At 43.8% G+C, this 12,337-nt stretch overlaps 1 protein-coding gene across 19 annotated transcripts in view; it reads left to right on the top strand.

The window, feature by feature from the left end:
* The window catches only part of ELMO1 (engulfment and cell motility 1), a 732,114-nt gene that overhangs the window by 702,490 nt on the left and 17,287 nt on the right, over window positions 1–12,337 (top strand). For all 19 annotated transcript variants that reach the window (XM_045053264.1, XM_045053261.1, XM_045053265.1 and 16 more), the window contains 2 exons: window positions 4,282–4,389; window positions 12,114–12,196. In XM_045053264.1, the coding sequence (XP_044909199.1) occupies window positions 4,282–4,389; window positions 12,114–12,196 (191 nt within the window). The remainder of the gene's footprint in view (window positions 1–4,281; window positions 4,390–12,113; window positions 12,197–12,337) is intronic.

Genomic DNA, 12,337 nt, shown 5'->3' with positions numbered 1-12,337 from the left:
GAGTATTTCCATCATTACAGAAAGTTCTATCAAGCAGTGCTGCAAGAATTACAGTTGTCAGTGGTTATTAGCTCTGTAATGATCTATGTGACATTGGGAATAGCTTTAATCAGCCCTGGAGACCTTCTTAGCAGGCTTGTGAGCTCTGAAACCAGCTTTCCTCTCATCCTTCACACACACACACACACACACACACACACACACACACACATGCACACACATGCATGCACGCACATGCACACATACAGAGACAGACCAAGAAAATGAAGTACAAAATTGTCTCCAAATTGTCAGATTTTGAATTTGGGGAATGAAGAAATGGCTATTAATGTGCTAATACTCATAATTGACTGGAAGACCTCTATATTAACTCCTGTTTATTCTTTAAATGCTAGTAAACAATCTTTGATAATGTTCTCACTGCCTCCTGCTAATTGCTTCTAATGACATAATCCACTCATTCATTGCCCAGAGGGATTGAGGAACTAGTAACATCATGCTGGGCTTTGAAAAGAAATACACATTTTTCTTACCATTAAAGAAACTGCAAATCAAGCTGCTGCTGCCGGCTGACACTGAAATTGTCTCACGCAATGAGCCGGTGTGTTCGCTGCTCAGAGCTGGCAGCCCTGTTATCCTTTACGACAGCTCCACCTTTGAGACTGACACACACACATTATGATGCCTTGAAACCTTCCCAGAACTAATGACCCCAGCCTTTATCCTGAGGAAGATATTGGCACAGTATCCACCCATTTGTTTATGAGTCAAAACAGCTTCCCCAAGCCAGTTCAGCCCCTCTTCCAATATTTTGTCATCCTTCCAAGATTTCCTGTTTGATGGGGAGCAACAGAGCAATCACTTAGGTCGGTGACGTACCGATCTTTTTGCTCTCTACCATTGCAGTAGGGGACTGAGAAAGAGGAACTTCTAGAGGATAGGAGGAGAGTTAGCCAGAGGAAGGAGGAAAACTAGAGGAGTGTGGTATCCTAAAAGTCAAGAGAATTTAGGCCTCCTGGAAGGAGGACATTCTGTCAGTTGTGCACCAGCTATTGTTAAGGCGGGATTCTGGGTAGCCTTTCGTGTTCCTTTTAAGCAGATGTCAACGGCAACTTTGCAAAGATGGTTGCTTGGCCTTCAGGAACCCTGACAGACAGCCACGGGTCTCTCTTCGTTTCTGAATCGAAGCGTATGTTACACAAGAGACCTTCCCTGTCCCTGTTTTTCCTTGCAGTATGGCCAGAGTCCCTGAGTCCCTGTCCCTACTTCCCAAACCTGGGAAACAAGTGTGTCCACCATGTTTCTCTTATTTGCCGCTAAGAACTAAGGGAGCCCGTTGCCCTGGAGCTTCTTGGCTTTGTCTCTCATTGTCTGCCTTTCACCCTAACAGTTTGTGTGCTGTACCTAATAGAGTGCTGCATGTTTTGTAGGCACTCTGCAAATATTCACTGGATAAGTAAACTTCCCTTGAAAGTATATGCAGCAAAAACTTTTGAAGTCTTACAAACGAACACAAGTTGTGCATTTTACTTCACAAGATATCTGGTTATACCACTTAAATTTTTTAACACTCACCAGTATATTGAGAATGAATGATCGTTGATCTTTGATTGCATCATACTGGCCCTTGGGCTTTAGGTTCCTACCATTACCCTTAGAGTTTATCCCAGCTTAAGAAGCCAGGGATCCCTGGAAAGAACCGGTTGGGACCTTATTCTAAATAAGACCTGTATATCCCAGTGCACAGCTAGCTCACTGACTCCTTGCTGGCTTTCTGTCACCCTTCAGTTGCTCACTTAGCTAAAAATCGCACCGCCAAGGTATCAGGGGAAGAAAGCTTTGTAGAAAATCTCTCCAGCTGGCTTTGGACAGTCACCGCAGGCTATGTAGGCAAGGTGAAAGTTCCCTTTGGGGAGGAGGAACCTCCACAGCCTGTCATTCAGGCCCCCACCCCCTCACTATTGCTACTCACGGCCAAAGCATGGCCTGCTCCCTTGGAATTCACAGTTCCTATTGTGAATTACAAATCCGATTCCCAAATGTGTTCTTCATGGAAAATTGATGATTACATGTTTGCCTAATTGAAATGACTGTGAATTATTCAGGGAATAACTTTATTCTCTGCCTTTGAAATACTCTCCCAGGAAAATGACCTATGTTGTATGTATGGATATAATTTTGAAAATTGAGCAACGCCAGATGTTTCCCTAGCCAGCAAATAACTTTTCCTTTCCTCCCAGATTTTTCCAGCAGAGTTCAGATTCTTTGAAAAATGTGGATTGCCATATTATGAGTACATTCAAGAGTTCTCAAACCCTATTTATAGATGAGGAAGATAGGAATCCCAAAGGTGTTTTGCTTTTGTAGATCAAGTTGGGGCATTTTCTTTGTTCATTGTGTGGCTTTTAGTTCCATTTTTAAGTCTTTCTTTTCTATTAAAAGAGTCCTAGTTAAAATATAAGCTTTGCAGTGAAGGCGATTTTAGATAGAAAAACCCTTTCTTTAAAATGTTGTGATAGCTTTCTAGTCAGAGCAGTTTCAAAGCAATACATGTTTGTAGGCACAGTAATGAGGTGACTTGACCAAGGCCACCCTGTTTGCCAACTGCATCATTGCACAAAGGGGCTTACAGGTCATAGATGCTTTCAACCTCATAGATGCTTTGTGCCTTAAGCATTTTGACCAAGTCCCCTTGGGTCCTCATTTATCAATTTAACCAACACCAACTGTGCAACCCCCATGTGCCAGGCACTGTGCCAAGGGATTGGGACAGTGCAATTATGAAGACAGTGGCTGTCATTAGAGAGCTCTGGCTTCACACTGTCCAGGCTCATGAGTATCCTGAGTCCTCTTCTTCCATCAGTCATTGTTAGCAGTACACCTGCGAGGGCAAGTTGCCTAGGGTTTGTGGTAAAGAAGGGGAAATACTAAGATGCTTAACATGGGGGCACTAATAATCAAAGAAGACACTGGGGCATCCAACAGGATGAGGAGAGTTCCTTCAGCAGTAGTAATCAGAGAGGACTTCCTGGAGGAGGAGGCATCTAAGCACACCCTTGCTTGAGAGCTTCACAAAGATTGCTGTCACAATTTAAATTTCTTACCTATAAAAAGTGTTTTTGCCTCCCCCCTACCTCTCAGGCTTATTCATTTTTATTACCTTGGAACACAGAGGAGGTTAAGTTGAGGGAGTTATTTGTAAGTATGGTCCTAAGACCCTGGTCATGTCTAGTTCTTTATTTTTGTCTTAATTTTTTTTTTTTATATTTTGAGTTTCAGGTGTACAATATAGTGATTCAGTACTTGGTATATTACAAAATGGTCACCACAGTAAGTGTAGTTACATGTGTCACCATACTCAGTTGTTACAATACTACTGATTGTTTTCCCTGTGCCATACATTACATCCCCATTCTTAATCATTTTATAAAGGGAAGACTGCACCTCTTAATCCCCTTCTAGTCATGTCTAGTCAGAGGACTGCACTCTAGGAATTAGAGAGGAGATGATTGTGAATATCCTCATTCTTTGGATAAATCCCTGAATCATTTAGGTTATTTCCTCATAAACTCCACCCCTTATGTGTATCACTGGCATCCTAACAATCCATTTGTTGATTAATTTGCACGTATTAGCCCCAGGGGTGGGGGTTCGGTATAGCAACTAAGATGTGGCACAAGTAAATTACCTCAGCAGTTTTAAAATCTCGGAGAGGAAAGTGGAAGCAGGGGAGTTCCAAGAAAGCTGCTTTTTCTACATTTCCCTCCCCACTTTTGCCAGACCTAGGAGGATAGGGAAGGATGCCCATAGTCGTTATAAATACTGATGAAATGACGCTCTGGAAGCCATCACCGCAGAACACCTGCTGCCATTATGCCTGAAGGATTTAATAACCTCCCCAGTGGTTACCCAATGTATTTTAGTCAGGACAGTGCTAACTAAATATCAAAATCAAGAGGCCTATTGCCCAGGGCTCTGGAATTCCTTCCTTCCTGAAGACTTAAAATTTAGTGTTTATTTATTTTTGAGAGAGACCGAGACAGAGACAGAGCACGAGTGGGGGATGGGCAGAGAGAGAGAAAGACACAGAATCCAAAGCAGCCTCCAGGCTCCGAGCTGTCAGCAGAGCCCGACGCAGGGCTCGAATTCACTGACCGCAAGATCGTGACCTGAGCCGAAGTCAGACACTTAACCGACTGAGCCACCCAGGCGCCCGGGATGTCGATACTTTTCGAAATCAGAATCACTTACCTTATAAATTTGTGTTTTTTTTTCCTTCAGACAAGTTTTGGTACTGTCGACTTTCACCCAACCACAAGGTTCTGCATTATGGAGACTTGGAAGAAAGTCCTCAGGGAGAAGTGCCCCACGATTCCTTGCAGGACAAATGTAAGTGGCTCTCCTGTGTAGGAGGACTGAGTTTGGGTTCTTTATTTCTCTTCCTGGTCACAAAATAGCACGCAGGAAAACTACCAGCCCAAATAAATCGACTGGACGTGTCTCATCTTGTCGTAGGTCCTGGCCTGAGCGTTCTCGTCACGCACGAGACCCCGATGGACTGGGGCTTCGGGACAGAAAAGGGGAGGGCACAGAAGGAATGCTCACATATCTTTCCTGAAAAATGTAAAGCTGGGTTTCAGATGTCCACTTTCACACTACTCCTCCAGTTGCTGTTTTAAGGAGCAAAGGCAACAGAAACCTGACTCTGTCGATTGCCTTTTTCTGATGACCCAGAATAATTTTCCATGAATCATGTACTTGATCCCTACCACATGTACTCATTATAGTTTAGTGTATCCCATGACTGTAATGCAGAGCTAATGGGAGACCCCAGGATGGCTAACCTGCTTCAGAGAAGTAACTCAGACATTTAGAACATTTATTTATATTTTTTAACGTTCATTTATTTTGAGAGAGAATGAGGGCACACGTGTGTGTGAGACAGGGAGGGGCAGAGAGAAAGAGAGGGAGAGAGAGAATCCCAGGCAGGCTCCACACTGTCAGCAGGGCTCAAACCCATGAACAATGAGATCATGACCTGAGCCAAAACCAAGAGTTGGTAGCTCAATCGACTGAGCCACCCAGGGGCCCCTGACACTTAGAACATTTATGATCAGTTACATTCTATCATCAGCTAAAATACATATCCCTGAAACACATATTATTTGTATTTATTTGCTGTTTCTGTACAATTCTATTTTAATGTGTATGTTTTTGAAGAGCCAGTAATTTGCCAGATTATTTTAGCCCAACACCAAACCAGGGTCCAGGTTCTTAAGGTATTAAGTGTGCGAATTAAACCAAGTATTATATAAACATTAAAATACATAAGGGTGATACATTCGTTTGGAAGAAAAATGAGATAAAATGAACATAACCTCAGAGGACATCCCAGTTAGAGAAATCAGAGTGGGAAAGAGTGAGAAAACAAATAAAGAACACTATTAAGTAGCCTTCAAAAGTTACACTGACCCTGCATAAGTCATCTCAGCAGGATGTCACAGACTGAATCCTTAGCCCCAAGCCCCAAGGTCTTTCCTCTCATCACCCCAGGGCCCAAGGAAGTCAGCTCTGTACTACCTTCCTTGCAGCCCATGGCCACCAAAGGCAAAAAGTAACCACAAGTGAGAAATTCCTGACACATTCAGAATCTGCGCTGACATATCAGGTGGACAACCTAGAACATTCTCTCTTCCTCCAGCTTAGAAATGGAACAGTCTAGTCTTTGTAGAGTCACTTAGCTCAGAAAGCAAGCTTGTTTGCTTTCATAGGAGCACTGCTTCTCTGGCCCACATTATTGGCCTCGCTAGTGGGAGGTGGAAGAAATCTGAAGCCCACAGCTACAGCGTCTGGGACAGTGTCTCTGCATTGGCGGCGTTCCAGGCCTCTGCCTGTAATGAGGAACCTCCCTTCAAGTCTCAGAAAGCCCTCCCCATTCCACCATGGACAAGCCAGGCCAGTGGTTCTCAGAGTATGGTCCTTGACCCGTGAGCAGCATCTCCTGAAAATTTACTAGAGATACAGATTCTCCAGCCTCTTTTCCAGTCCCACTGAACCAGAAACTCTGAGGACAGGGATTGGCAACCTCTGTCTAAAACAGACTCTCCAGGCAGGTCTGATGCACACTCAGAATGAGAACTGCTGAGCTAGTTACTGCCTGATAACCTCCGTGATGATTTCCCAAATTTGGCTTTACCAGTAAGTAAATATTGTAAAAGAACAAGAAAAAAGTGATTTGACAGTGGGTTGCCAACTTTTCATTTTGATAAAAAAAAGTCTAGTAAGAAATAAGATCTAACTAAAATTTAATATCACATTCCTTTCATTAAAAAAAGAAGGGGGAAGGGCTCTTAATCATGAAAAACAATAAGAAAGAGCTGAAAGACCTAATCTTGGAATATAGGACAGTTACTTCTGCTAAATTAAATTAGCTTGATTAAAAACTCACAGCTTGGTCTTCATTTTCCTCTCTTTGCTGTTCACTGGTGAAAACTTACTGGCAAAACTTTGCTCGCGAACTTGGAACTGTCCAGGGGCCAGCAATTTGGAATCACTGCTACAGTGGGAAAATGAAGAGTTAATGGTGACTATTGCTCAAAGCAAACAGAAGTTTTTTGGTTTTTTTTTTATGTTTATGTATTTATTTTTGAGAGGGAGAAAGAGTGAGAAAGAGAGAGAGAGAAAGCTACGGAGGGACAGAGAGAGAAAGGGAGACAGAGAATCCCAGGTAAGCTCCACACTGTCAGCACAGAGCCCAGCATGGGGCTCAAACTCACCAAACTGTGAGATTCTGACCTGAGCTGAAATCAACAGTTGGGATGCTTAACCAACTGAGCCACCCCGGCATCCTGCAACCAGTTCTATACACAGTCTGCCACAGTCTCATTCTTCACCTGACCACGAAATAGGGAAAGTGGTCTGGGGAAAACACACACACACACACACACACACACACACACACACACACACTCAAACACATTTGCACACAGCATAATTCATTTTTTTTCCCGCATGGACCAATGAATCAGCTTTCCCACTCACTGTACATATTATTTATTCCCGTAGTTATAGGGATATAATCCACTCTCAACCCACATATAGGCATTTGATTGGCATTGTTTACAGGTGTTATATACAACACCCGCATTCTAGCTGTTTCTGTTGCTTAGGAAACTGGTAGCCCAGCTCCTAGAGAAGGTCAAGGGGTGGACAGCTCCTGAACGTTGTAGGGGCAGTTCCTGGGCTTGCCCACAAGCTGATGCCCCTACCCCCAGCTCTACCAAGGCCTGCACCCCCAGGAGCCCAGGGTAAAAGTAACCGGATATAAACCAGGAATGCCAATCCCAGAGAGAACCAGCTTGCCAGGGTGTTCACAGAGGAACAAGGTTAGAGCTGCAGATCTCTAAACGGCTTTTGGTAGTGGCCGCAGAGTGATACTGGTCCTGGGAAAGGGTTACAATCGTCCGTTCTGACAATGGCTCCAAAACTCTAGTCTTACCTTACCTTACCTCTGCAGCCTTTGAAATCCAGTACTTCGGAGTTCAAAAGAGTTTCTCCATTAACAGTCTATCCATTGAAAAATAAACCAGGAATGCATACTTGTACAGGTGTATGCATGCAGGGGTGTGTGTGTGTGTGTGTGTGTGTGTGTGTGTGTGTGTGTGTTCTTAAGATTATATCTGTAGGCACATGTGAGCCAAGTAGGGGGTGTATTCACGTAAATAAGTAAAATGAACCTGGTATGTGCTCGAGATGAGAAGCCCCATCTTGGGAAACTAAAGTCTGCTGCTTCAGGCCTGGCACCTGGTTTGCCTTTAATTCCAATTCCATGGGCATTCTGCCCATCATCTTAGAGCCCTTAAAAGTCATAAACCTCATTCCACTAGAAAAATGAAATGTTCCTTTAATTAATTTCAAGTGCCTTGCTCTTGTCATGTACGATTGCCCTCTCTTGAGACCAAGGGGGAAATTGTCTTCCGCCCCTTGAGTTAATCAGTGCTGAATATTGAGATATTGATGAACCAAATAGTGTAATTGAATCTTCTTGATATAGAGAGTGGGAGTAAAGATTGAGGGCCTCTCCTTGGCTGTCTTTATCCCTGAAGGTTTAGGAAGTCTCTTCTCATATTACTTTTGTTTGGCAGGAGATATGGCCCTACATCTCTCCCGCTAAGTTTACAGGCTTGCATCACCCTCACCAGACACTAGACTCCATTGCTTTCCAGCTGTGCCCCAGGCCCCTCAGTGCCTCCCTTTGAAAGAATCTAGGCCAGAGCTTCTCACCCCCACATCCAAGGGGCCAGAAAGAAGGCTCACTCCCTTGCACAAGGCGATTAAGCCTATTACAGAGGGTGGGAGGGGCAGCTGAGACAGCAAAACAGAGTGGGCAATTTGGGTCACTGAAGCACAGTGAATACTTCAGGTCCCTTGATCTATAGAGACAATTTAACTTTGATTATTGGTAATGAGAATAATCGCGGACAACATTTATTGAGTGCTTACTATATGCCAGGCACTATGCTAAGAGCTCTACATAAATTACCCTCTCACCAACCTGGAGAGGTAGACATCATTGCCCTTGTTTTACAGTTAAGGAAACGGAGGTACAGAAAACGTGGCCGGGAAACAGAAGAGAGATCTGATTGCAGCCATCCGATTCCATGGCCCAGGCTTTTCCCCACTACCTGTGCTGCCTCGATTAGAAGCCAATAATGATCCTGGCTCCTGCAATAGGACTTCATTCTTGGAGCAACCATATGAGTAGCTGATGCCATAGTTTCCACGTTGCAGATGAGGAAGGTTAGGCTCCAAGAACTTAAGCCCAAAGTGGTACAACCAGTAGGTGGATCTGGAATTCAAAGCCAGTCTGATACCAAGGGCACAGCCCTTCCCACCACTCTGTGCTGCCAGGATAAAGATCAGATTCTTCATTGAACTGAACAGGGATGGGATCAGCCTGTCCCTCCTCTGAGCGTCACCACTCACCAGAGCGTCTATGGAGCTGTGTCTGCAGCAAGGGCTCATGGCTTACTAGCTACTTCCTGGGGTGGTTTCTGCCTCAATGTGGCTCTCAGTGGTGAAAGCTAAAACTATGTTGGTGGCCATGTGTGCCTTTTCAATTGTATTTTTGTTTTGAATCACGATTACAGATCCTTCCACAGATATCAGCAGTTAAAGAGTTTCCTAGAGAGTCTGAAGTGATAACCACATCTGGGGCTCTGTTCAGCATGATTTGAGGATTCTGACAGCTTCCAAATGTAGGGAGTAGTCATGACCAAGCAAGGGAGGGTAGTGTAGAAGAAAACACAGTCCTAACTCTGTCCTCCACTAACTATGTGACATTGTATAATTTATTTCCTCTCTTGAGGCCTCACTCTTCCCATTTGTAAAATGGTCGTATTGAATGAGATGATCTCAGTCCAGCTCAAACTGAGAAAAAAGGGCAGAAAGAATTGAGGCCATACCTCCAAAGATTTAGAGTGGACTGTTGGGTGCCAGCAGGGACCCTTTTGATTCCCATATCTCTGGGCACCCTTTCTTTATGCTGCTCCCACATAAAAATGCCTAATGGAAACACTAGCCTGACTTTGAAGTAATCAGGAGCCCGCTCCTGCCTCCTCAGAGTGTAGATTCAAGAGACGTGAGTCTGATTCTGCTTATGGGAATAGAAAGGACGGCATTCTAGCCTTCTGATGCCTAATCTTCCAAAGCATCTAGAGACAAACTATGCAAAGAGCAACCTTTAAAAGCCATGCTGTATTTTTAGAATTTTGTGTTTCCTCTTAGCCATAATCCTGTGAGTAATATAGCAGCTTGTCTCCTTGACAGGGGACAATGCATATAAAAAACAGAATATGTACTGCCACAAGCACAGTAGAAAAGTGCCTTTTCTTCCCCGAAGCCTCCTCATTAGAGATTCTGAAGACTACTCCCACTGTAGACCTTTGTGTTACTCTTGTCCCGTTCCATATGATGGCTTTTCAAAGCCAAAGGGTAACTTAGTATTTATAGATTGTAGAAACTCTTTCTAGTTCGTTGACCATGTTATATATGATACAACAAAAGACTCTCTGCACAGTAACTGTGACTCAAACTCCATCTGAAGCTTGAGAAGGCTTTTGACTTAGGATGTTAACTCTTTCACAAATTCACTTCAGTGGCGGGTTTTCAACTGAAAAGTAAACATGGAGTCGACCCAACTTCCCAGAGGGCCCAAATGTCCACTCCTGGGGTAGTGATTAGGCAACCCAATTGACCACTGAGGGGAAGAGGGCTGATCACTGGTTATAAAAAATGGATCTCAGAAGAACTGAAGTCAGTGGTTGTGGTCAAAAGTAGGTCCGGGAATTATAGAGACTGTCTTTAGGAAGATGCCAATTCAAAGGGGCCAAACAGAGACAGGAAAGACATCCCAGGTAAAGGATTCTGCCAGCGAAGATAGGCTGCATTGCTGACTTATGCTGTGGGAACAAGTGACCTTCCAGATCACAGTGGCTTATGACGCTAAGAGTATATTCTCATTCATGTTACGTGACTGACATGGGGTGTGAAAGTGCTGCCCCACATAGTCACTCAGGGACACAGGCCAGTGACTGCTCTGCCCTCCCACAGCTGTGCCATCTGAATGGAATATATGGCTTGTTCAGTTTCTGAAGAGATTCTGGTGGACAGTGACTTTTTACTGCCTCTGTCTAGAAGAGACTGGCATGCCGTTGCCTCTCACATTTCACTGGCCAGACATAATCATGTGGCCCCACCTAACTGCAAAGGTTGCTGGGAAGTGTAATCTTCCATATATATGTTCAGAAAGGGAGGAAAGCCAGATACCACTCAGCACAAGTAATTTCTGCCAAAGGGATCTAGAATTAGGACTGCGGGATGAAGGAACAGACATGGTGGGACAGATAGCAGGGAGTATATGCAGAGATTCCTGGAAGAGTTGATCAAAACCCCACTTTTCTCTGGGGCTAAAGAAAGCTCTTGGGGATATCGACAGATCTGAACAAAGTCTTAGGAATTTTAGGGTACCTGAAAAATGTTAGCTTTTTAAAAGGCCTTCCTGTTGTATCATTTTGATATTCTATATATTTCATAATTTCGTCTTCGTCTAAATCTCTCCCCCACAGCCCAATTCCCCAATAAAAGCAGGGGAATTTTAATTATGAAATCTCTCATCATCTTCTCCATTAAGGGAGTCTAAGGCATTCGTTACTTGAAGTTTCTGCAGATCCTAAGTGGGCCTCTAGATTCACAGTCCCTTGTGGGACTACAAGATTAGGGATTGGAGAGGGACAGGTGACTTCACAGTTTTTTAAGCTATGGTTCTAAACCATCCTACTGCCTTCCCTCTCTCAGGTGATCTTGACAAAAGTTTGAAATGCACAAACCCGTCTTTTATCTTCCTCCAAGTCCTGAGTAAGACATGAGATAACATCGTTTCATCTAACTGCATTATTCTCCAAGATAAATACCGGCTACCATCTCCCTATCAGAAAGGAATGTTCCCTTTATTTAATTGAGTTTACTTTCGTTGTCTGTAAAACAGAGATTACAAAAATCTGTCTCCCAGAGTTGTGAGAATTAACAAGGTGGTAGAGAGTGAGGATTTGGAGAGTGACTCTTCAGATTCAGATCAATTTTTTGTGGTAAGGTTGCTTCTCCTCATTATCCAAAACTCAGAAGCTAATAGCTTCTCAGAAGCAAAGCACTTGGCATTGTTCCTAGCAAAAGGGGTCTTGCCTAATATCAGGATTAGCACCACTGGTATTATTATCATTATTATTACTACTGATTCTAGTACCATCACTTTTGCATGACTATGATAGCTTTTCTTAGGAATTTGTTTCACAAATGGGTATTTGTTTCACAAATTCTGGTCGTGAACATAGACTTTTCTCCCCAGGGATGCTTTTTAGCAGACTATTTTCCTTTCTGTCCCTGGGACCCTGCCTGACTCCTCTTTCTCTTTCTGCCTCTTTTTTTGTTTCCTCTTTCTGCAGTAGTTTCTCAGAATGACAACTGTGCCCGCCGACTCAGTGCTCACTCCTGACTCTTTATTGACATCTCAGCTTTCACATGGTGTAGTTACTTTCATTTTCTCTTATGAATTGCAGTGCCGGTGGCAGATATCAAAGCGGTGGTGACGGGGAAGGACTGCCCTCATATGAAAGAGAAAGGTGCCCTTAAACAAAACAAGGTATGATTCCGAAATTATTGCAAATAGTTCTATGCACACCGTGCAGTCAGCAACTGTGGTGGGCCCAGCCCTGCTTTAGTAGCAATGCGTGTGTGCCTGTGTGTGCGTGTGTGTGTGCGTGTGCGTGTGCTATTGCACATC

Source organism: Felis catus, chromosome A2 (assembly GCF_018350175.1).
Source record: "Felis catus isolate Fca126 chromosome A2, F.catus_Fca126_mat1.0, whole genome shotgun sequence".
In the NCBI taxonomy this organism is placed as follows: domain Eukaryota; kingdom Metazoa; phylum Chordata; class Mammalia; order Carnivora; family Felidae; genus Felis; species Felis catus.
Note: the sequence above shows the minus strand (reverse complement) of the source record. Positions and strands in the feature narration are given on the sequence as shown.